Source organism: Panthera onca, chromosome E3 (assembly GCF_046562875.1).
Source record: "Panthera onca isolate mPanOnc1 chromosome E3, mPanOnc1 haplotype 2, whole genome shotgun sequence".
NCBI classification, from domain to species: Eukaryota; Metazoa; Chordata; class Mammalia; order Carnivora; family Felidae; genus Panthera; species Panthera onca.
Genome location: NC_138354.1, coordinates 7,536,676 through 7,560,815, shown reverse-complemented (window position 1 = coordinate 7,560,815; position 24,140 = coordinate 7,536,676). Strand labels below are relative to the sequence as shown.

General features: G+C 54.9%; 2 protein-coding genes across 12 annotated transcripts in view; both read left to right on the top strand.

The window, feature by feature from the left end:
* The first annotated feature begins 289 nt into the window (after positions 1 to 289).
* On the top strand, positions 290 to 10,959 carry TSC22D4 (TSC22 domain family member 4). The gene is made up of 5 exons (XM_060649359.3): positions 290 to 952; positions 1,368 to 2,401; positions 4,502 to 4,668; positions 9,834 to 9,882; positions 10,277 to 10,959. Exons 2-5 carry the CDS (start codon positions 1,640 to 1,642, stop codon positions 10,484 to 10,486), a joined length of 1,188 nt encoding a protein of 395 aa, XP_060505342.1. The 5' UTR covers positions 290 to 952; positions 1,368 to 1,639; the 3' UTR covers positions 10,487 to 10,959.
* A 257-nt stretch (positions 10,960 to 11,216) lies between these two features.
* The window catches only part of SPACDR (sperm acrosome developmental regulator), an 18,042-nt gene continuing 5,118 nt past the window's right edge, over positions 11,217 to 24,140 (top strand). For 8 of the 11 annotated variants that reach the window (XM_078440326.2, XM_078440318.2, XM_078440325.2 and 5 more), the window contains exons 1-6: positions 11,217 to 12,268; positions 12,450 to 12,773; positions 15,666 to 16,765; positions 20,119 to 20,247; positions 21,850 to 22,064; positions 23,374 to 23,502. In XM_078440326.2, coding sequence (XP_078296452.2) covers positions 12,215 to 12,268; positions 12,450 to 12,773; positions 15,666 to 15,902 — 615 coding nt within the window. In that variant the 5' untranslated portion in view covers positions 11,217 to 12,214 and the 3' untranslated portion in view covers positions 15,903 to 16,765; positions 20,119 to 20,247; positions 21,850 to 22,064; positions 23,374 to 23,502. The remainder of the gene's footprint in view (positions 12,269 to 12,449; positions 12,774 to 15,665; positions 16,766 to 20,118; positions 20,248 to 21,849; positions 22,065 to 23,373; positions 23,503 to 24,140) is intronic. The other 3 variants (XM_078440319.2, XM_078440317.2, XM_078440321.2) reach the window with 3 other exon arrangements.

The window sequence follows — 24,140 nt, the reverse complement described above, 5'->3', positions numbered from 1 at the left end:
GAAGGGTAACGGGACCTTCCTCATACCGTTACCGTAGAAACCAGTAAAGATACATTAACAGCTGCAGCAGCACCCAAACACTGACTGGGTGCTCATGGGGTGGCACCCAGTAGAGTCCCGGGTAAATTCCTTCCCACTCTTCTGTGGATCGGTAGGCCAATGGCAGCAAGTGCCTACAAGTAAGGGAATCCCTGGCCTACCCGCAAGCTCCTCCCCTTTCTCTCCGCCCTCCACAGCCCCTCCCTCCGAGGAAGCGCTGGGCTACGGCCCAGCAGGTGTGGGGTTAAGCCGGTTCTGGGGGCCCCGGGAGCAGCAGCCGCCGCCGCCGCCGCAGCAGCAGCAACTCCACCAGCAGCGGTGCTGGCAGGCCTGGCCCCGGGCCAGCTGGCCAGGAGCCCCAGGAGGCAGTGAGGGCGGAGGAAGGGGAGGAAGAGGGGAAGGAGGAGGAGGAGGAGGAGGAGGAGAGGAGCAGTCAGCAGGCCCGAGGAGGCAGGACTTCCTGGTGTGGGGGTTGTCAACAGCCCAGAAAGAGAAAGGCAGAGAGACAGAACCGACCCGAGCCGAGAAGCGAAGAGAGACCCAGCCGTGCCACGCGGAGGAGTTTTGGGAGACCCACTTGCCCCAACCACCCAGGCTGCTCCACCTGGAGGATCGGGGGCGGGGGGCGGGGGGGGCAGAGCCGCCTCTTCCCGCACCGGTCTGGAGACCCTTGGGGCTTCAGAGGCCGCGCCTGGGTTCCACCAAGGAGGCGGGGGATCCTTCTTTTCCGGAGAGCAAACTTTTTACTGAGATGCCTTGTGGGGCAAAGTGCGGTCCCCGAAGAGAACTGGACAGCCTCTGATTCCCGCCTGCGCCCCCCGCGCTGCTGGGGCCAAGAGGCCCCAGGGGAAGGACAACCCGACATCTTAGGCGGCCGGGACCCCCGGCCCAGCTCGGTGGCCGAGGCCGAGAGGTATGGCTCTGGGCTGGGCGGGGCGCTGGGGCAGCGGGGCAGGGCCTGCCCCAGGGATGGGGGAGCTGGGGTGCGGGGGCCCGGACACCCGGCAGAGGCCTCTCAGCGGCGGGGCCAGGCTGAAAAACTGCTTCACCCCTGCTCAACCAAGGCCCTGGAGCCCCCCGCCCTCGGGTAACTGGGTCTTGCGAGTTTGAATCCCAGGGAAGAAATGCCCAACTTTGGGTCTGGGCTGCCTCTTCCTACTCTGTGGAACGGCTGGGATCTCCTGGTCTCTTTCGTCTCTGTCTCTTTGTCTCTGGGTCTCTGGCGGTTTCCCCTTCCTCCCCCATTCTGCTCCCCAGAGAGGAAGCCCCAGAGGTGGCCTGCCCACAGCTTTCTCACAGTCTCTCTCTCTCTCTCTCTCTTTTTCCAGTTTGCAAACTCAGCTCTGGAGTTGGGCAGCGCCAGTGGCAGGAAAAACCTGCCCCTGCCCCCACCTCCTGCCGCCTCCCCTGCCCTGTGCTCCCTTCACCAACCCAGCACCCCCAGTTCCTGCAGGGCCCTCCGGCCATGTCGGACCCAGATGTCCCCAGGGGCCCTGATGCCCCCGCCATGTGGCTCCCCTGTTCCAGGGGTGCCTGAGCCCCTTCGAGGAGCCCCAGCTGCACCCCCGCCCACCTTGGCTGAGTCCTAGCCCCAGGGACCATGAGTGGGGGCAAGAAGAAGAGTAGTTTCCAAATCACCAGCGTCACCACGGACTATGAGGGCCCAGGGAGCCCAGGGGGTTCTGAGCCCCCTGCCTTGCCCACCCCCACTGGGCCCCCACCCCGCCTGCCTAATGGGGAGCCCAACCCTGAGCAGGGGGGCAAGAGCACCCCCCGGAATGGCTCCCCACCGCCTGGGGCCCCTGCCTCCCGTTTCCGGGTGGTAAAGCTGCCCCACGGCCTGGGAGAGCCTTACCGCCGAGGCCGTTGGACGTGTGTGGATGTTTACGAGAGAGACCTGGAGCCCCCAGGCTTTGGCCGGCTCCTGGAGGGAATTCGAGGGGCCTCAGGAGGCACTGGGGGCAGATCTCTGGATTCCAGGTTGGAGCTGGCCAGCTTGGGCCTGGGTGCCCCAACTCCACAGCCAGGCCTGTCTCAGGGCCCCACCTCCTGGCTCCGTCCGCCCCCCACCTCCCCTGGACCTCAGGCCCGCTCCTTAACCGGGGGGCTGGGCCAGCTGGCAATGCCTGGCAAGGCCAAGGTGGAGACACCCCCACTGTCAGCCTCCCCACCCCAGCAGCGCCCCCCAGAGCCCCGGACTGGGGATAGCGCGGGCCCATCCCGGGCTGCCACGCCCCTGCCATCCCTGAGGGTGGAAGCGGAGGCTGGGGGCTCAGCAACAGGGACCCCTCCCCTGTCCCGGTCAAAGGATGGAGCCCTGCGGCTGAGGATGGAGTTGGTCACTCCAGAGGAGATGGGGCAGGTAAGAGCTGGGTTCTGGGGTGGGGGAGACACCTGAGGGGTGGTGCTTGCCCATCTCAGCCTGGGCCTTCCTGCCTCCACCTCCATGCCACCCTCTCCCCACCTGTCTGTCCCATCAGATAGCCTCTCTTTTCTCTTCCTGCCCTTTCCCTGGGAAGCCCATCCTTCTCCCCACACAGACTTTCTTTTCTTTCTCAGGCTCCTTCTTCCCCTACATTCTGCACCTTCTTTCTTTCTCTTTAGCCTTTAATTCGTTACCTTTGGCCCAGGTCTCCATTTCCTAATAGCCCAGTCCTGTCTCTCCATCACAGAGATGTGGCCTCCTCACTTTGGCCCTTACCTTCTGTCTTAGTTTCACCCCTTCTGGCTTCAGGCATTGAGGGTGGAGGTCCTAGGTGGGGCTGGGTGCTTGGGCCTCTGGGAGCTGCCGAGGTTGGCAGGGAGGGGTAGAAAGTGGTCATCCCACAGTCTCCCTGGCTGACTTGTGTGTCTTGGGACCCTGCATCTAGGCCTCTCCATGACTGATAACTGGGGGTGGCCACTGGGGAATGGGAGAAAAGCAGGAAGCAGCCCAGAGAGAGTTAAATCCTTTGCTCTTTCTGCTTCCTGTCTCCAAAAGAGGAACAAGTCTGGGCTGGGGGGCAGGATGCTTGGGTCTCTGGGGTGGGGGTGGGCAGCCAGGGGTGTGGGGGATGGATGTGTCTGTCCTGAAGGAGAAAATAACACCTTGGACTGCAGAAGAAAAGGCAGGGAGTGTGAGAATGAGAACTTTTCCCCCTTCCTGGCCTTGGGCACAAACCACAGTATAAAAATAACCTGGGACTGGATGTCTGGGCCCTGTCAGGACCGGTCAGGACCGGCTCCCCCACCCCCTCCTGGCCTCAAGCTCACATCTCTCATGCTGCGCCCCCTACTTTTCTTGAGTCAGTTCTTACTCCAGGGGAGAAGATGCTGTTTCCTTTACTGGTCCCTGTCCCCATGCTGTTACAAAGCAAGTCCCCTTTGCCCCAGTCCCTCTGTCATTAAGCCCTGGCCAAGCTTCCCTTGGACCTGCAGACCCTGCCCATCTGTCCTTAGTGCCCCCAGACCCCTCTCCTCAACCCACATCCTGTGTGCACGTGCCCCGAAGTCTGGCTCCTCTCTCTCAGGAGGGAGGCTGGGAGAGGGCGGGGGGACACCACCTGGGCCCCCTTCCTCTGCTCTGTCCTTCTAACCACTCTGGACTCTCTGTTCTTGGCTTTTCCGAGAAGCAGGGGCCTCCTGGGGCCTCACAGAGGCGTCTTGTTCCTGTGGCCCCCGCCCTTTTGCAGCCACCCCCAGCGCCTGTTGGGCTGTGTGGGTCCATGCCCAGGCTCCACCTCCCCCCCCATCTCCGCAACCTAACCGCTCCCCCCACCCCCAGGGCCCAGTGCAGGAGCAGAACCTCACCTGAATCTGAGAAGTTTGAGAGTAGAGACTAGAAAAGATGGGGGGGGGGGCGGGGGGCGGGGGGAGGACCAGTTTCTGAGGATTCATTCATTCTACAAATAGTTATTGAACAAACTATAAGCTCTACCCTCTAGAGCTTACCTTTTAGTAGCAGGGAGGCAAAAATACTTTAACTTCAGATACTATTAGGTGCTATAAAAAAACAAACAAACAAAAAAACACACATAGAACAGTTCAGTGGAATTCACTAGTCCAGTGATGGGGAACTGCCTCTCTGAGGAAGTGACATTTGAGTTGCTTTAGTAAGTCAGATGACAGAAGGCCCAGACACTCTCTGACTAGCCTCTGATTGGGGGGTCCTGGTTCAGCTGGTGGAAGGGTACTGGAGTGCCTGTCAGACCCCCTCTCTAGTACTCTAGTACCCCGTGAGCCACTTTTTGGAAGCTGCTCACACCCAGTCTTAGGGATGCACACTGTTTCCCTTGCCTCTGATACCTGCCTAATGCCTCCACCAGACCTGGGCGCGAGAGAAGGGCTTTGGGTCAGGTCTCCTGGGTCCTCAGAAGAGAACGGATGTATGTGGGGAGAGATGAGGAAGACTACTAGGCAAGCTGTAAGGTGGCCGGTTCTTTTCTTGCGCTTGATGTGATGATTCCTACCTCTCTGCCTCCAGGTGCCCCCACTCGACTCTCGCCCCGGCTCCCCAGCCCTTTACTTGTTCCCCGATGCCAGTCTGGTTCACAAGTCTCCAGACCCCTTTGGAGCAGCAGCAGCCCAGAGCCTCAGCCTGGCCCGCTCCATGCTGGCCATCAGTGGCCACCTGGACAGCGATGATGATAGGTAGGTGGGCTCTGGATCTCCACCCAGCACCTGGGCCAACTGCATGAAACTGCCTGGTAGGTGTCCTTCCCCCAAGTTGAACTTGGAGAGGACCTCTTCAACAGTGAAACCTGGCCTGGGCACAACCACTGGGCAAAGTTGATTTGGGACCCACTCCCTCTCTGTGGAGAGAGCTGGGTGGGACTCCCTGGCTTAGGATTGTCAAATCATAGACTTTTTTTTAGAGTTTGAAGGGAGTCATTGTTGTCAAATTCCAGAGCTCTTGCAGATTTAGCGATCATTTGGCCAACCCTAAGAATTTACTGGCAAGTGCGCTGGAGAGGCAAATAGGGAGTGGGTCTCCTCCGGGTTCCCACCTCCTTCTCCCTACTGAGGAGAATGGAACGCCAGCCTTTGGAGGTAACATCCTTAGACACTGTGTACACTACTTTAGGATCCTAGGACTTCTAGTGCCAAGAAAGCACGTCCCTGAGGTTCTGCTCTCTGCACTCGGAACACCAGGAGGGCTGAGTCCTCCCTGCAGCCACCAAGCCAGAGCCTGGAGAGGATGGCTGTGGGGCACAGGGGAGGCACAGGAGAGCAGGATCTGCAGGAGTTTGCCCTTCAGGGGAGAATGTGCGTTCAGTTTGGCGGCACGGTGGGCAGAACTTCCTGTTTCGAGGGCCAGGTTTCAACATAGGAATGTCAGCAAGCTGAAAAGGGAGGAACGAAATTGCGAGTCAGATAGGCACGCAGCTCCCTTCTGGCTGGGGACTGATAGAAAGGCTTGGGAGTCACCACTTTTATTTTGGAGGGAGGAGTGGGACTTCCTGTTTGAGGCTCTGGGGGGAGGGACTTCCTGTTTGGAAGGAAATAAGGGGTGGGGCTTAGCCTTGAGTTTTATGGGTGATGGGGAGACCTATTCTAGAAGGGAGTCTCTCCTGCCTGCTTGCGTCTTTCATGGCGCCATCCCATCCCAAATCAGGGACTAAGTCTCACCAAAGAAAAGGGCTTGTAGCCTTGGGGAGAGGCGGGAGGCAGAGAGGAAAGAGAAGGGGTGGCCAGGAGCCAGTGGGATGGAGGGCGAGGGGCCTGGTGGTGGCTCCTCCAGAGTGAGGGACACAGTGGGGCAGGGCATTGCTGCTTCTGGGCTCCCCCGCTCTCAGGAATGTGTGAGGTGAGGTGTGAGGTTGGCCAGGGCCGGGGAGTCACCTGCCCCCATGGCTGCTATTCTCAGAGCTTCCCACCCTTATTCCCTCCCACTGGGAGGTTCCCTGGCATGAGGGCTCCCTGTCCCTCCCCACCCATGTTGATTTCAGAGCCAACCTCCTACTTCTCCTTCTTAGAGGGCTCTGCCTCCAGGAGCGTCCTCAGCTCTATTCTTTTGGCTTGTCCCTCCCTCCCTCTGTCCCACTCCCTCCCCACACCCCAGTCTGACCGGTCAGGCACCCAGGCTTCACTTTATCCTGCTCCACTCCAAGCCTCTGGGGCTCTGGCCCAGCCCAGCCCCTCTCCTGCCCCACCCTGCTGGGCCAGTAGGATTGGGTTGGGCCATTCCCCTTGGTCCCCTGGGATGAGCCATGTGGCCCCCACCTCACCTCTCTGGTGTGCCCAGAGCTGGCAGGAGAACAGGGTCTGAGTGGCATGGAATCTCCCTTTCAAAGAGAAAGTGGGCTGGGGAGTTGAGTGCCTGGATCTCAGATGGGGAATGGGGGACGCCTGCCAATCTCAGAATCTGGGGATGGGAGAACAGAGGGTGCCTGGTGAATTCAGACTGCTCATGTACTGCTGGGTGGCAAGAACCATCGTGTCCACAACAGGGCCTGGCAGTTGGAAGGTACTTGAATAAGTGGATAGATGGATAAATAGTTGGGTGGATGAGGGAATGTGTGGGTAGATGGCCAGCATGGGGATTCCAGGCATTAGAGGGAATGAATCCCAGGGACTTGGGAAAGAAAAAGTACATTTATTTATCTAGTGCCTCCGTTGGGTCAGGTGCTACCTCTCACCTCACTAAAGCAACCCCATGATCCCCACTTTCCAGATGAAGAAACTGAGACTCAGAGAAGAAAGGTTTTAGAAACCTGCTCAAGGTCACCGAGCTAGTAAGTGACAGGACTGCATTCGGAGCCTGGGTCTGACCCCAAAGCCACATTCTCCACTCTCCTACTGGGATGCCTATGTCCCAAGAGAAGAGGAGGAGGCAGCCCTCTCTAGGATGCCCTTTCTCTCCAGGACAGAGGCAGGGACAGCTCTCCCAAGCTGGGCAAGGAGCCAACCCCCCTGCCCCCCCCGCCCCCCCCCCACACACACACTCTGGCCTGGCCCCACCCCAAAGGCACCACAGATCCGGGAGGGAGTATACAGAGGGCAGCCGGATGCCACTTTGTTGGCCTCAGGCCCATCCCCTGCGGGCTCCTCCGAACATAGCTAGGGAGTAGAGCTGGCCCTTGTCCCCAGAATCAGAACCTTTCCACCTCTTCCAGGTGTCCCGCTTCTTCATCTGGTTCTCATTTTGAGGATGTTTCATTTGACCTTCAAAAAGGAAGACCAGCCTCTAGGGCTGTCCTTGCCCCAAGACCCAAGGGTCCCACAGAGCCAGAGTCCCCAGTTGTGCATACCATGCATGCACAACCCCAGGGGGCGCCACTCACATTTGAAATCACTGTCAAAACTTGGAAGTCATGTGAGTTTTCTGAAAGATGGCACTAAGTGTCTTGAAAAGGGGGGCATTTTGTTCTAATTCACACGGTCGCCTTTTGGGTTTGCGGTGGGGGCTGATCCCACCCAGCTAACTTCAAGCTTCCTGGTCCTGGCCCTGCCCAGGGATTCCGGCACAGTGCCTGCAGCTTGCTTGCTCTGGGCGCTCTCAAGGGGAGCGTTTGGGTTGCCGGCCAGAGTCCTGGTCCCTTGAAGTATTAACGTTAGAATGTGACAGTGGAAAGTGCTGTCAAAAATTCTCCGGCACTAGACAAACAGGAGATAGTCATCTATCAGCCAACAAATGTTTATTGTTGTATTATTCCTTTATTTCTGGCAAGAACAAACAACTTACTTGGCATCTTTACCTGAGTGTCCGCCAAGCAAGGCCAGCGTTCCTATTCCTGTGAATCTTCCCCTCTTTGGTCTCTGTGTGTCTTGTGTGTACTGGGGAGGGGGGCAGGGGGCGGTGACCTGTGGTGGCCCAGGCTCCACCCAGGTGTCTCAGATTGAAATAGCTTGAAAATTGCCACGGCTCTCCAGCTGGCTGGCTCACCCTCCACTCTTAAACTTGTCCTGTCCCCCCAACCCCAGGAGTCCCTGGTGTCCTTCGCCCATCCCACCCTGTCCTGCTCTCTCAGGCCCTGTCACCCCCTTGGTTACTCCACCTGTCAGCGCCTTCTGCACCCAGAGCTTGGACAGGAAATGGAAAATTCCCAGCTCCCTTGTGCTCCCTTCCTGGCTGCAGGGCCTCATCCAAGGGTCACCTTGAATTGAGTGCTAACTCCCCCCACAGGGAAGTGAGTTGGAACCGACCATCAGGAGAAAGGGGAAAGGGCTTGCAACTGAAGCACAGGAGTGCAGGATGCCGCATGTTGAGATCACCCACTCTGAGGGGGGCAAAGCTGAGGGCTGGAGGACAGGACCATGGGTGATCCTGCAGCACAAGGGGGGGCGGGCCTGGGTGTAGAGGTGGCCCCAGGGCTGAGGTGGCTGAGGGAGAGGTTGGTCAGGTGCAGGTCATGAGCTAGGGCATGAAGCAGGAGGCTGAGACCCAAGTGGTGACAAGAGGGAGACTTGGGGGATAGGGCGAGGCCGAAAGGCTTGTGCAGACTCTTGGCCTCCCTTGGCCTCAGAGGGGCAAGACTTGCTTGAGGGATCCTGAGGCCGGCCCTGGAACCGTTCGGCCGGGCCTGAGTCGACCTCTGGTGGCCGCTTAACAAACTGCAGCCAGGCCTGCTCTCCCCTATCATTGGCTCCCAAGGGCCTTCAAAACGCTTGCTCCAGTTCTCCATGTCCCATCTCCAGCCTCACTTTCCCACCTCCCCTCAAGTCTTTGTTCCCTCCAAGACCCCAGACCCGAGACCCCGGTTCCAGATCCATAGGCTGTGCTTGTTTATCAGGGCTCTGTTTTCATTGCTTTGGTAACCTTTCCATTCTTCTCCCTCAGAGACCTTCTGGCCAGGCCCCAGGGTCACCCATGATGTGGGCTTTGTGTCTGGAGCAGGGGGTGCTTACAAGTCCAAGGAAGATGACAAGTTAATCCGAAACACCACACCACCCACCCCCATCCCAGCAGAGTGGAGCTGAGGGCTTGAGGGAGACCAGTGTTAGTTCAGAGGGGATGGGATGGGTGGAGAAGTGGGGACGTCTCCCTAGGCCAGGCTGTCCCTCACCCTTCACACCCCTCTCTGACCCAAGCCTCAGGCCCCAGAGTCCCTCCCCCGACCCAGCCCACCAGCTGACTTCCCTCAGCCTGCCCCCTTCCCTCTGCTCTGGGATTGGTGCCAGGGTGAGAAGGGGACATTGGCACTGACCGTGTCTGGGAATTCCCGCCCACCATGGAGGTTGGTGGGAGGGGGTCCCCGTGTCCCTGAGGAGCCAATAGCAGCCAGGCTTTGCCCTGGGGGGCGGTGTATATCTTTCAGACCAGCACCCCCTAGGCACTGTCTCCTTTCCGCCTGCCTGGCACCAGCCAGACCCCGCTCTGCCCCGGGGGGCTCTGAGCCCCCCAGGCAGTCCATCTGATACAGCCCTCTCCCTCTGGGGGTTGCCTAAAGCCCTTTCCCTTGGGAATGGCCCAGCCAGGCATCTCTGTCAAGTCCCTGGTGTCATCGTATGAGACCCGAGTGGTGGGGATGGCTCCAGGGCCTCCCCGGAAAAGGGGCTGTGTCTCCTCTCCTTGCTCTCCTCGGGGAGCATCCCCCATCCGAGGGGCATCTGCACCCCCACCTCACCGGGGCCTGGGGGGGCCTGGACAGCGGCCCTCACCCCGCCGGGGGATGGACAAAACCCTCCTCTCCCTGATTCTCTACTGTCACAGGTACAGACAGGGGTGTGGGTGGGAGGCTGCAGTGAATGGGGCTTGTGGAGGAGGCCAGAGCCTGCTCTGAGAAGGACCCGGAGGGCAGCTGGCTGCGGTGTCCAGGCACCTGGTTTGGCACCTGCTCTTCCCCCTCACCTCTCATCTCCCTGTGTCTCCCCAGCGGCTCCGGAAGCCTGGTTGGCATTGACAACAAGATCGAACAAGCCATGGTAAGAGAAGCCATCTTGGTCCCAGGTGGTCCCAGCTCATGTCCTGCTGCCCGTCCTCTGCTGTCCTCATTAGGGAATACTAACTCCCAGCTCCTCATCTGACTCCCAGCTGGGTTCCCTTGGGTTCTTCACCCCCTCCTGTCTCCACCTGAACTCCTGATTTCCCTTGGTCTCTGACCCAGCCCCCATCTCTGTCTTTAAGCCCTAACTTTGTCTCTGTCCCCTCGTTCTGCTCAGTGCCCCCCACCTTCCCCACCGCTTCCCTGCTTTGCTGCTTCTCCTGTGGTCCTTCATCATTTGGGAGCAGGGGCATCTCTCACACCCAGACCCTGGAGGCACTGGGCAATTGGGGTGGCCTGGGACCCCTGACCTTTTGCCTGTCCCGGGCCCCCAGGACTTGGTGAAGTCCCACCTCATGTTTGCGGTCCGGGAGGAGGTGGAGGTGCTGAAGGAGCAGATCCGAGACCTGGCCGAGCGGAATGCCGCGCTGGAGCAGGAGAATGGACTGCTGCGTGCCCTGGCCAGCCCCGAGCAGCTGGCCCAGCTGCCTTCCTCAGGGGTCCCACGGCTTGGGCCCCCTGCGCCCAATGGGCCCTCCGTCTGAGCCTCCCTTCCCTCACAATGTGCCTTTGGGGGCTCCCACAGCTGCCAGGCCTTGTGCCAGCTGCCTGCCCCCTCTTCCTATGCAGCTTTAATGCCTCCTGATCCCTGGGGATGGGAGTTGAAGGCTCAGAATTGGCCTGTCCCCGCCCCCCACAACTCTTCCTCAATCTCCCCCTAGTGCCCAGGGACTGAGCTGCGGCATCTCCAGGCCTTGAAGGAGGAGGGAGGGCTTCAGGATGGGGTGTTAGATGGAGCCCTCCTCCCTCCCGAGGTGTCAGTGTTCTGGGACCCCTGGCAGTAGATGGCTGGGGGCGTTGGAGTCTCCCTGGCAGACACCCCATCCCCACCTCATTCCCTCAAAGTACCCCCTCTCCTCTGCCCAGGGGAGGGCATATGGACAGTCTGCGAGTTCTGGGATTCAGGTTGTTATTAAAATAATAATTATAATTAAAAAAAAATCCGAAGAAACTTGAATCTGGAGGTTGGCATCTCGTTGCTTGTGTCCAGATGGGGCCTGCAGTGGCATTTCCACTTGTGGGGGAAAGACTGAGGCCGTGGGCTCCCTTAGAGATCTTGTGCAGACTGGGAAGGTTTGAATGTGGCTCAGACAGAGTGGTCCGGAAAAAGAGTTGTGGAAGGGGGTGAGGGGAGGGTGGGGAAGCCAGTGGCCTGGGTCCTGGGAAGGGGCAGGCAGGCAAGACAGAGGGAGTGGAGGGGGGAGGAGGGGGGCGTCAGCCCACGTGCTGGGGGGGGGGCAGGGAAACAATGAGGCCTTTGGTAATTGTGCAGGATCCACCCCCAGCTTCCCAGCGTGTCCCCTCTGCGGGCTGGATCCCGGTGGTGGCTTGGGGGCGGGGCCGGGGGCCCTGAATGGGCCCCTTGTCTCAGCGCTGGGTGTGGGCCAGGCTCCCCGGGCACACGGTGCCCTCGCCAGGCCTGGCTGGCCCTCTGTGGCTTCCACCCCCAGCTGGCTGAGGACGGGCCCTGTGGGTGAGCAGGCCCCTCCCTGAGAGCCTGGGCTGGGCTCCCATCCCAGGCTGCAGAGACAGGTAGAGAGAAGGACCCCATCTAGTGGGGAAGGGGGAGAAGCAGCAGCCAACTGTCTCAGAGCACCCTGACCCCAGACTAAAGGGGACCTGTGGAAGGAGAGTGGGACACTGGAGGCCGACCCAGGTTGGACTTTCCACCCTTTGGCTCCCTGCATTTATGACCTTGGGCAGGTTCTTTGTTTTTTTCTGAATCTCAGCTTCCCCACGGGTAAAATGGCTCTGACAGTAATACCTACTGGAGGGTTGCTGTGATGATTGCATGACATCATACCTGGGAAATGCCCAGTGAGTATCAGGTGCTCAATAAATGTTAGCTTCCCTTCCCTGGACCTGGGGGAAGGAGAACTGAGGGCTCCGGGATTGGTTCCGGGGATCCTGGAAGGGCCTCGGGGGGTGGGGTCAGGGGTAGGTAGGCTCTCACAATGGGCTAGAACTCTGCCTTCCTCTGAGTTCTCATCCACTTTGACTCCTCTCCCTGTCTCAGGGAGGGGAGGAAAGGCTTAGGATGAGTTGTTGGTGAAAGTTTTCCCCCTAGATTCTCCATTTCTTTCTTCTTGGCTGCACTTGAAGCTTCCAAGAGACCCCTTAGGTGGTGGCCACTGGCCTGCAGCCTGGTCCCCTCCACCCTTTGTACCAAATGCTTGTCCTGCCCCCTACTTGGTGCTTGTGTATTGGGAGAAATGACGGTGGTTATGAGGTTCTTCCGATGGATTTGGCGAAAGATTACTTGCTGGGTGAGTTTCAGAGAATGCTCCATCCTCATGACATGCTGGGGTTGGAGGTGCTGCTCCTGGAGGTCACGGGAACCCATCTGGGGAGGAGGCCGGGACACCTACTGCCCCTTTCCTTCTGTGCTTGCCTTTCTGCCGACCACTGTGCCCCTCTTGTCTTTCCTCTCCCTGTCTTGGTTCTTAGGTTTTCTTCTGGAAACAAAAAGCTAAGTCAACCTTCTTGGAACACCATGATTCCCAGAAAAGTGTATTGAAGGTGGAGAAGACTCCCAAGGTGGTTGAGACTTTCAAGTTGGTTGAGCCCTGCAAAGAGGCTAAGATTTCCAAGATGGAGGAGTCCCCCGAGGTGGCTGATGCCTGCAAGTTGGCCAAAGCAACAGATAGGGCTAAGGTGGAGCCGGGTCATAGGGCCCGATCCCTGCTGCAGCTGCCCCGGACAGCTGTCAAGTCTGTCTCCATGCTCATGGTCTCGGCCCTGCAGAGCGGCTGGCAAATGTGCAGCTGGAAGGTTAGCACCATATTTCCCTAGTTCCCAGTGGTCCTCCCACCCTCCCAGAGCCCCTATGATTCATTCCTCCCTCCCATCACTTGTTCAGCATTTATTTTGTGTGCCTTTCCTAAGTGCCAGGCACTGAGGCAGGCAACCGAGGATACAGGGTGAACAGGACTAAGGGAGCCAAGGGAGCTACAGACAAGGTCATAGGCATTGGGGGTTCAGTGTCTTAAGGGTGTGACATGGGATGTCAGTGGTCTGCGGGAACCCAGGGAAGGGACATCTCATCCAGACCTGGGAAGTCAAGGAAGGCCTTCCTAGAAGAAGAGAGGATGAAACTGAGGCCTGAAGGATTGGGCCTGCCTCAGGTGGGTTGAGGAGGGAGTGGGGGGAGCATTCCATGAAGACAGAATAGCAAGTGGGCTGGGGTAGGGAGGTGCTGGCCCAAGGTGATGGGTATGGGCAATCCTAGGGCTAAGGGCCAACTTGTGCAAGGCAGAGTGAGTGGCCATCTGTGGAGTTTGGCTTTGACCCTAAGAGCAATGGGAGCCCTTGTACGATCAGATTTTAATTTAGAAAGCTTGCCTGCTGTCATATGTGGTAGCTATTCTGGAAACGGTTGGATAGTTTCTTATGAAACTGAACATGTAATTATCTTATGCCAAGCAATTGTACTCTTGGGCATTTATTCTAGATAAATGAAACTATGTGCACACAAAAATCTCTACATGAAAGGTTCCTAGCAGCTTTATTTATAACAGCCCAAACTAACCCCAGTGTCCTTCACTGGGTGAACGGTTAAACTGTGATATATCCATACTGTGGACTACTTCTCAGCCATAAAAAGAAATAAATTATTGAAGTAGATGAGTCTCAGGAATTAGTCTGAGTGAAAACAACCAATCCCCAAAGGTTATAGCTATACTGTATAATTCTATTTGTATTATATGTCACTCTTGAAATAACAAATTGTAGAAATGAAGACTCGATTCCTGGTTTAGTGCTTGCCAGAGATTAGGGTTTGGCGGTGGCGGGGGGGGGGGGGGGGGTGGAGGTGGCGGGGAGGTAGGTTGTTTATAAAATGGCAACATGAGGAATTCTTGTGATGATAGAAATGTTCTGTATGTTGACTGTGGCAGTTCGATAGGTGAACCTGTGTATGTGAGATAAAATCAGGTAGAATTCAACACACACACACACACACACACACACACACACACACACACAAATGAGTACAAGCAACAGGTGGGGGAGCAGGTGTGTGAATAAGATCAGTGGACTATGGATGTCAGTATCCTGACTATGATACTATACTGTGGTTTCGCAGGATTTTAATATTAGGGCAAACTGGGTAAAGAATATTACGAGGACTCTGGTATTTCTTGCAATTGCATGTGACTATAATTATCTCAAAGTCAGAAACTTAATTTTAAAGAGGGAAGTGCCTGTGGGCGCCTGGGTGGTGCAGTTGGTTAAGCATCCAACTCTTGATTTTGGCTCATGTCACGATGTCATGTTTCGTGAAATCGAGCCCTGCATTGGGGTCTGAATTGATAGTGTGGTGCCTGCTTGGGATTCTCTCTCCCTCTCTCTGTCTGCCCCTCGTCCCCCAATAAATAAATAAAATATTAAAAAATAAAAAAATAGAAAGGGAAGTGTCTAGATCACTACCAAACCAATTTATTTTGGCCTTGAATGAAGTATTACAGCATTTAATAATAATAATAATAATAATAATAATAATAATAATAATAATAAAGTTCACTTGGCTGCCCTGTGGAGAGAGCAGGTCAGAAAAGGACTAGAGGAGAGGCAGGATATTTAAGAGGTAGAACTGTTGGGGTACCTGGGTGGCTCAGTCAGTTAAGTGTCTGACTTTGGCTCAGGTCATGATCTCGTGGTTCTTGAGTTCAAGCCCTGCATTGGGCTGTCTGCTGTCAGCACACAGCCTGCTTCAGATCCTCTGTCTCCCTCTCTCTGCCCCTCCTCTGCCTTGTACATGCTCTCTCTCTCTCTCTCTCTCTCTCTCAAAAATAAACATTAAAGATTTTTTTGGGGGGGAGCACCTGGGTGGCTCAGTCGGTTGGGTGTCCAACTTCCACTCAGGTCATGATCTCACGGCTTGTGAGTTCGAGCCGGGCATCGGGCTCTGTGCTGACAGCTCGGAGCCTGAAGCCTGCCTCAGATTCTGGGTCTAACCCCCCCCCTCCCCGCTCTGTCCCTCCCCCACTCATGCTCTGTCTCTCTCTGTCTCTCAAAAATAAATAAACATTAAAAAAATTAAAAAACAATTTTTTTAAGAGGTAAAATTGTTGCACCAGCTGGTTGACTGGATGATGGTGAAGGGAGAGAGATAGAAGTCAGAGCAGGCTGGAGCCATTCCCTGGGATGGAGAATGAAGGAGCAAGAGCACACAGGGGAGCAAGTAAGGAGTTTAGGGCATTGGGACAAGATGAGTTGAGATGCCAGTAGGACATCTGCACGGAGGTATCTAGGAGGCAGTGGGATATACGGGCCTGGAGGTGAGGAGGGAGCTCTGGACTGGAGATAGAGATCGGGTGCCATTCTGACCTTCATTTGAACACAATCCCCATGCAGCCCTAGTGAGGACTCCAAGGTGAGTCAGACATGGTCCCTGTCTTTCAGGAGCTCACATTGTAGTGTAGAAGGCAGACAGGTGCACAGAACAAATAGTGTACGAAATGCCACAAGATGGGCCAAACATAAGGGTGGAGACAAAGACCATCCAATGCAGTCTGGGAAGGCTTCCTGAAGGAGGCAGTGCCTGAGCGAGGTCCGATGGAGGAGGTGGAACTAGACAGGCGGTTGCTGTTTATCTGGCAGTGCTTCCACCAGCGGTTTCTCCCTAGACCAAGCTACTTATGCACATTTCTCTCTCTTTCATAGTCATCTGTGAGTTCTACCTCCATTTCCTCCCAAATGAGGTCTGGGTCCCCAGTGGATACGTCAGAAGCTGAGATGCTGCGGGAAGTGTACCTGATACTGTGGGTCATTCGGAGACAACTGCGACAGCTGGCCCGCAGGCAGGAGAGGCGGAGGCGGCGCCACATCCGGGCCCACACTGGCTCCCAGCCTGACACGGCTCAGGGCCTGAAACAGGATGCCCGGAGTCCCCCCCTTTAGGGGGGAACCCCACATCCTCAAAAAGCCCCACCTCAGTCTTAGGTAAGGTTGATAGGAGAGGTTAGGACAGCAGGCCAGGAGTTGTGTGTGAGAAGTTTTCATACTGTCACCTCTCTCATCGGGAGCCTAAGCCCAGGTGTGGGGTCCCACTTATTCCCCTTCATTCCATTTATTCAATTTGTAAAAAAAAAAAAAAAAAAAAAAAAAAAAAAAATTATCAAAAGTTGGGAAATAAATATCAGATATTTCTGAGTAAATGGAGAGTGTGTTTGTGGATAGCCAGAAGCAATGAGGGGAACTCGGAGGGGGCACCTCAGGTCCTGCCCCAAATATGCCAGGGAGAAATTTGTGGGCTTGGGGGAGGGGGCTTTGGGGGGGATCAACACATCCAGGCCCTAGGCCCAAACCTACCTCCAGGGGCTGAATTGCCTTTGGCAACCCTGCCAGGCCCGGAGTGCAGCACCCTTTACAGAGACACGCCACCTCGCATCAGGTCCTGAGCCCATGCTCTCCCGGGCAATCTTACAAGATGGGTGTTTTGCAGAGGTTAAGTGGCTTGTGTAAAGCCGGAGGGCAAAGATCTGCTGGAAACTGCCGGCTCCAACGGCCAGCGCACTGACGAGCCCCTCTGGCGCTTGAGGGCTCCGCCGCAGCGAGGGAGCCGGACAAGCGACGGTGGGGAAGGCACGCAGGCCCAGCTGGCCGCGCCCCGGCCGAGAGCGGCGCAAAACTACACCTCCCAGGGTTCCCAGCGGCGCCAAGGGCGGGGGCGGGAGCGCGGGGACGCAGGGGAGACCGGGGGGGGGGGGGGGGGTTGCGGCGGCTGGGCAAAGGCGCCCCAGGGCCGAGAGTCCTGCTTCCCGGTAGGGTGTCAGCCTGGCGCCCCGGGGCGAACGGCCCGGCGGGAGGCCGAGGCGGTTGGAGGAGGCTGGTGGGGGGGTGGGGGTGGCGGGAGGCAAGAGGAAGGAGACCGTGGAACCGCAGGTCCCCTCTCGGACTTAGTCCGCCCTTTTGCTGGTTCACGCGGAGGCGCAGAGGTGGCTCCCCAAGGAAAAGCAGGGATATGTCACAAGTCTGCAAAATTAGGGGATTTCAGTGTTCACGGGCCTTGGGGGTGGCTTGGCGAAGGAGGAAGGGATGACAGCAGAGGCCCCGGGGCGGGGTGGTAGGGGGGAAGGGGAGGAGGAGGGAGGGTGCGGCTGGCTGTGTTGCTGGGCCTTGCTCACGTAGAGGTTAGTGGTGAATAGGCGGTGGGCGTGAGCAAAGCGGGCATTGGGGGATAGGGGGTGGGCGGGGGTAATGAGGAGCAACGGGGAGGGTTGCTGGAAGCGCCCAATTCACTAGAAGAGTCAGCAAACTACTCCCCTCACCGCTTCCCGATCCCTCACTGCTCTGGAGGAGTTGGGCCTTCTTGCTGGGAATCCGGGGCATCTTTCCCAAAAGTCGGGAACTGCACCTGGCTGCCCAGTCCTATAGCTCTGCTACCCTGAGCCTATTAGCTGTCCACCGCACCTCAACCTTTACAGCCACAGTGATACCAGCCACCACTTATTAAGTACCTATGGCAATTATTTTTTATGTCCTGTTCTAAGTAATTCTCATAGCAGCTTTATGATGAGGTATTATTGCTTCCGTTTTTTGTAAGAGAAACCAGGGACAGAAGGGTCATGTTTAATAAGATCATGCCGCTTTCATTGATCCAATTAATGAGTCCAGCTCAGAGGGGACATGTAACATACATGTTAAACATACACACACATACCTGTTACACTGCAGGCGTTCAGTGCATTAAGTGACTTCACTGGGAATCTGTCTTGAGTTTAGTTAGCACGAAGTCAAAACCTGTTTTCAGGTGTGGCCTCAAAACGGGCTGATACACAGTGGCTCATTTCTGGAGCTTTCAATTACCAATTATTCCTCACATCTCCCTATGTGCCAGGAACCATTCTGGGCCTGAATGGCATTGGTACAGGGTCTGTGTCCAGAGGTTGGAATGGTTGCCTCACTGTTTAAGATTCAGGATCAGCCCCTCCAAGTCCTCTTCCTACTGGGGACCTTAAGGTTTCAGTGAGAGGGTGGTGGAGCAGGGTTAAGGGTGCCCCTGAGGGTCACTGGCAAATAGCCTTGCAAGTAGCTACAGGCCCAGGAGCCATTCCAGCCTTGAGCCTGTGGGCTTGTGGGAAGGAATACTGCTCTCATTTTTCTTTGGCTTCTTTAACATCCTGGGAGTGGGAGGGGAGGAAAGGAAGAAGGTGAGTTCAGCCAGCAGCCAAGGGAGCTGTTTGCACCTCCCACCACTCTCTCCCTCCCCAGACATGATGGAGTCCTGTCTTGACTTGGCCAAACAGGGGAACAGAGACTTGCTTGAGAGAAAGGGGCGGGATGGAAGACAAGTCCACAGAACTTGCTTTTCCCAGATGTCTCAGTGCACCCAAGTGGCTTCCTTCCTCCAAATCCTAAATAATCCAGCCTAGAGCCCTGGAGAGGAACTTCCCAATGGGGAGGGAAGCAGAAGTAATCTCCTGGGGGTAGTGATTTGTGGGGAAGGATGCTTACTCACCCCAGCCCTCTCCTGGCAAAAAGGAGTGTGGGACAGAGTGACCTCCACAGAAATCTGCCTCCTGATGACAGTCTTGTGAAAAACTCCCACCTTGGACACCCTCCCCTCCCATCCCCATCAGACCCCAGGCCCTTCTCCTCCATCAAATCTGTTCCACCCCATGAGGCAGATGTGGTAGGACTAGGGATAGTCTGAGTTGGGACCACCGTCCTTCTTTCTTTTCAAAGCTTACCCATCCTATTAGAAGGGCCCTGGGAATTTGGGCAGCAAAATGAGAGTGCTGGTCCCACATGCCCTTGCTCTCTGCCCCATCTCCCCTTCTCCTCCGAGATCATCGGATTTCCTGAAGATTCCAAATCTTTTGCCCAGCTCCACCACACAGCAAAACGTGTCACACCCCTGCAGAAACCTTCCGGTAGTTTCCAATCATTCTTGGAAGAAAATCCAAACTGTTCCCTTTGTCTAAAATGCCCTTCTCTCAGATCTTGGCACGGTGGGCTCCTTGCCAGTCTGGATTCTGTACAAATGTCACCACGTCTTCAGGAACCCTTTCCCTGACAACCTAGAGATCAGGAGAGACCCACCGTTTGGCCATCTTCTGCCTTTCACCATGCTTTATCTTTACCTAGTACTTAACAGTATCTGAAATTATATTTATTTACCAGTGTACTTGCGAGGCAGCTGTGAAATGCATGGGAAGTGGTTTAAACTAACACTTCCTGGATGTGTAACCTTGGGTGAATCTGTTAACCTCTCTGAGCCTTGGTTTCCTCATCTGTAAAATGGGGAAAGCAGTTGTACCTGTATCACAGGGTTGTCATGAAGATCCAGGAAGTGATGCTCAGCACAGTATAAGGACTCAATAAATGTAGGCTGTTATTATTATAACAGTTAAGAGTGACAGTGTACGGTTACTATCCCCATGGCCCAAAACTGTACTGAATGAAACAGAAAGTAAACCTTCACCTATTATGTGGGAAGCACACTCCCACCAGCTGTCTTGTGGGCGCCATGCCATTTTGGAAATGACCAAGAATGCCATGTGCAGCGAGTACCAGGAAGAGCACTTGACAGAGAGTCAAAAGCCATTGGTTCTGGACTCAGTGTTGCTACCACTTCACCGCAGGACTTGGGCTGGTCACCTTTCTTCACTGGGCCTCAGGCTCTTCCAAGAAAATAATGGATTGAAGCAACTGATTGCTGTGCTCCCTGCCAGCTTCCAGGGGTTCTGCTTTGAGTCCTGTGCTCTCTTTATCCACCACATAGCCTTCAGGGTTGGGGAGATACATGGTGCCTTCAACTTCCCTCAACCTTGTTTCCTAACAGGCCAAAGCTGCCGCGAAGAGAGTTGAACCCAGGGAAAACATTCTTGGTTTAAACCTTTGAACCCAGAGACAAAAGTCTCAGCCCTGGACACCAGATCTTCTTTTCGCCCACGTCACTCTCCCTGCTTCACCCTCATCCGCTGTCATATCTGAGCCCTGAGGAGGGAGAGCCAGCCCTCACTTCCCCTACAGGCACGAAGGCTTTGGCCTCAGTTATTCTCAGACATGCAGACAGGGTGTGTGTGTAGCTGCATGTACACAGATGTGTGTGCCTGTATGTACTTGCGGGTATCTGTAGCTATATTTTCACTTGTTTCCATTTTTCCCTCAGGAGCGGCAAGACTGAGATTAACTGAAGGAAAAGATTGTACATCCCAGGGCTGAAAATGCTGTCTGCCCCTTGCTGGAGCTGCCTATCTGCCCCGTGGGGTCATTCTGGGGTGCTGGGAATGGCCTAAGGGTAGGAATCTCCTCTTCCCTTCTTAGACCTCTTTGTTTCACGAGTTGAGCCCTCCTGTCCCACACCTGTCTGCCCACCTCACCTGGGATGCTCTATCCCTGCGAAAGCTGAGTCATGGCCTGTTTCCCTTTCCCTCAGTGCCTCCTGCAGTGAGTGGCTGTAGAGGGGCGGGTTTTGCAAGACAGGCTCAATGTTTTGTGTTGAAGGAGTCTGTGCAAGGGCACAACTGAGGTGTGACAGTGGCTGGCCCAAGCTGGGACAGATGAGGCCCTAAGAAGGCTGGTCCCCAGGATGCAGGGGCAGGTCTGTACTACCCTTCTCTGGCTTTCTCTCTGCCTCTACATTTACCCATGTGGTAAAAATAGGCCCAGCTGTTCTTCCTTTATTTATATGCTCCGACAGGTTTTTCGGCTGGGTTATGGGTCCTTTCTAGAAGCCCACAGAGTTTAATATCGAATTTAAGAGCCTTCACTCTGGAGCCAGACTACCAGGTTTTAAGTCCTGGTATGGCCTTGGGCAAGTTACTTGACCTGTGTCTCAGTCACCTCATCTGCAAAATGGAGGTAATGTAGGAATGTTGTGAGGATTTAATGAATTAATGCACAGAAAAATCTTAGAATAGTACTTGCCACATAGTATGTGCTGAATACGTTTGTTTTTATTATTATTTCTTATTGATATCTAGAAGCTCTTTATATATGAAGGGCATTAAGCCTTTCTGTGATATGAGTTGCAAATGTTTTAACACAATCCTCTTTTTTAACTTTTTATTTTGAAAGAATGTGGATTCACATGCAGTCATCAGAAATAATATAATATTGAGTGCCTATATGCCATTTATTCAGCTCTCCCACATAGAGGTGGCACTTTTTAAAAAATTACTTGACATGTATTTAATTTCTTAAAGTTTATTCATTATCGATGTGAGATCTTATGGTATTTGTCTTTCTCTGACTTATTTCACTTAGCACAATGACCTTAAAGTCCATCCATGGTGTCACAAATGGCGGGATTTCCTTTCTTTTTGTGGAATAATATTCCATCGTATATATTGGATGAAATCCAATCCCCTTACCTCAGCTGGTCCATCAGTGAGCTTCAGGTTTCTTCCATGTCTTGACTATCGTAATGTTATGATGGGGGCGCCTGGGTGGCTCAGTCAGTTAAACATCCGACTCTTAGTTTTGACTCAGGTCATGATCTCACGGTTGGTGAGTTCAAGGCCAGCATCAGGCTCTGCTCTGACAGCATGGAGCCTACTTGGGATTCTCTCTCTGCCCCTCCCCTGCTCACTTTCTCTTTCTCAAAATAAATAAATAAACATGAAAAAAATAATGTTATGATGAACATGGGGGTGCAGATACTTTTTGAGTTAGTGTTTTTGTTTCTTCTTCAGATAAATCTCCAGAAGTGGGATTGCTGGATCACATGGTAGTTCTATTTTTAATTTTTGAGAAACCTCCATACCATTTGCCATAGTGGCTGCACCAAGGGACATTCCCACCAGCAGTGCACAAGTGTTGTGTTTTCTCCACACCCTCACCAACACTTATAATCTCTTGTCTTTTTAAAAATGTGTTTTAATGTTTATTTATTTTTCAGAGAGACAAAGAGAAACAGAGTGTGAGTGGGGGAGGGGCAGAGAGAGAGAGGGAGACAGAATCCAAAGCAGGCTCCAGGCTCTGAGCTGTCAGCACAGAGCCCGACACAGGGCTCCAACTCATGGACTGAGAAATCATGACCTGAACTGAAGTTGGACGCTTAACTGAGCCACCCAGGAACCCCTCTTGTCTTTTTGGTGGCAGACATTCTAACAGGTATGAGCTTATTTACTCTTATTTTTCACCAAACAAATACAGTTTTGAAATTTTATATGGGGTTAGAGAGATCTTTGCGGTGTAACTTGGGAGTACGTCGTCTCTTCATGTAAGTCCTTTTCAGGGTGTCCTGTAGCCCTTAGGATGAAATCCAATCCCCTTACCTCAGCTCCTGGCGGTGGTCCCTGTCCACCTGCCTGACCTCATCTCTCTGGGTTTCCCCTTGCTGTCACTTCCAGTGTGCTTGGTTGGTTTCCATTTATTTCCTCCTGCCCCTGGGCCTTTGCAGATGCTGATTCTTCAGTTTTGAAAGTTGTTCCCCCACATTCTTCACCTGGCTTGCTCCCATTCCCCCTTCAGAGCTTCTCTCCCCCTCCCTCAGAGAAGCCTTCCTGAGTCCCCGCCCCCTCCCTGGGCAGTGTCCCAGGGTCCCAGGCTTACCTTAGCACAGTGCCCCTCACGCAGAGGTGTTCAATGGATGTTTGGGTAGGGAAGGCTGACTCATTGGGTATGCACTACTTGGTCCTGGCCTGTCCACTCGATGGGCTTCAGGGTTCAGACTCACTCCCTTTGGGGTCCTGCCTTTGGCTCCCTGACTCTGCTCCCCTCCCCAAGAAAACCTTTAAGACCCAGAAGCAAGCAGGGAGAAACACAAAGCCTGGGGCTGGAAGAGAGAGCCAGGGGAGATTAAGCACTGTCCAGACGGGTTGTTGACTCCTTGTCTCGGGTCTACCCCACAGAAAGCGGGGGTTCAGAGGTGACCGGGGAGAAGCCCGGTGTGAAATAGACAGGAATTGGGAGTCACAGGTGAGAACTCTCCTCGTCCCTAACAGCCTACTCAGATTTGTTTTTTCCCTCACCACACTGTCCTTTACCTGCTCTCCTCTCCACCCCATCCACAGCTGTGGCTCCACTTGTGTGTCCCTGCCCCTGAGGACAGGCTGCCACCCAGGACTTATTGGGGCAATACCTCCAGGCAGTACCGACAGGTGCCGGGGCACCTGTGCGGCACTGCCTCTCCTTTCTCCTCTCTGATGGCCCTGACTCCATCCTTTTCTGTGTCCTTCCCTCCTCCCATTCCCTGGTGAATGTCCAGGAGACTCTGGAGCCAATCAGGGAGAAGTCAGGACCTTCCACTCTCGATGTGAGCGGGAGCAAAGGAAGTAGGGGTCAGCACCACACAAGGTGGCTTCTCAGTCCCTTCCTCATGAACTCTCTGAGCAGAGAACCTGGCACCCAGCAAAATCAGTCCCCTGAACCCAGGGCAGTGTGGGAACGGGACTCAAAGCCCTCTCCTGTACCTTTTCAGGCTTCACGGAGTGCCGGGGTTGACTTCTAGAGACAAGCAAAACCCTCAGGGGGCAGATAATTAGCAGTGCACAAGAGATACAGCCAACTCAGAAAAACCCATCCTTCCTGGCTGTGTGACCTTGAGCAAGTGAGTTAACCTGTCTGAATCTTACTTTCCTTATCTGGAAAATACGGTAAATACTTAATGTCACACGGCTGCATGAATGTGAAGTGCCTTGCACAGGGCTTGATACATGGTGAATTGGCAGCAGGTGAATAGGTCTTCTAAACACACCAGAGAAGTGGTTCTCAGGGTGTGGTGCTAGACCAGCTGTACTAGCCGCACCTTGAAAATGGGTAGAAACGTAGACTCTCAGGCCCTACCCCAGACCCACTGAATCAGAATCTCTGAGGGCGGGGCCCACCGATCTGTTTTAACGAGACAGACGAAGTTTGAGAACCACTGCCATATTGAGCGGGAATGCAGACTATTAGATTCCGAAGCTTTCAGACACATCAGAATCACCTGGGAACTCGTTAAAAATACAGATTCTGGGGCACCTGGTGACTCAGTCTGTTGAGTGGGCAACTTCAGCTCAGGACGTGATCTCCTGGTTCCTGAGTTCGAGCCCCACATGGGGCTCACTGTTGTCAGCACAGAGCTCGCTTCAGATCCTCTGTGTCCCAACCACACCCCCCCGCCCCCCCCCCCCCCCCCCCCCCCCCCCCGCCTGTCTGCCCCTCCTCTGCTTGTGAGGGGCAAAATAAATAAACATTGTGGTGCCT

Coding starts and splice junctions, on each gene's coding strand:
- TSC22D4 (XM_060649359.3), top strand. CDS start 1,640: ATGAGTGGGGGCAAGAAGAAGAGTAGTTTCCAAATCACCAGCGTCACC. Junction 2,402..4,501: donor CTCCAGAGGAGATGGGGCAG/GTAAGAGCTGGG, acceptor CTCTGCCTCCAG/GTGCCCCCACTCGACTCTCG. Junction 4,669..9,833: donor CTGGACAGCGATGATGATAG/GTAGGTGGGCTC, acceptor GTGTCTCCCCAG/CGGCTCCGGAAGCCTGGTTG.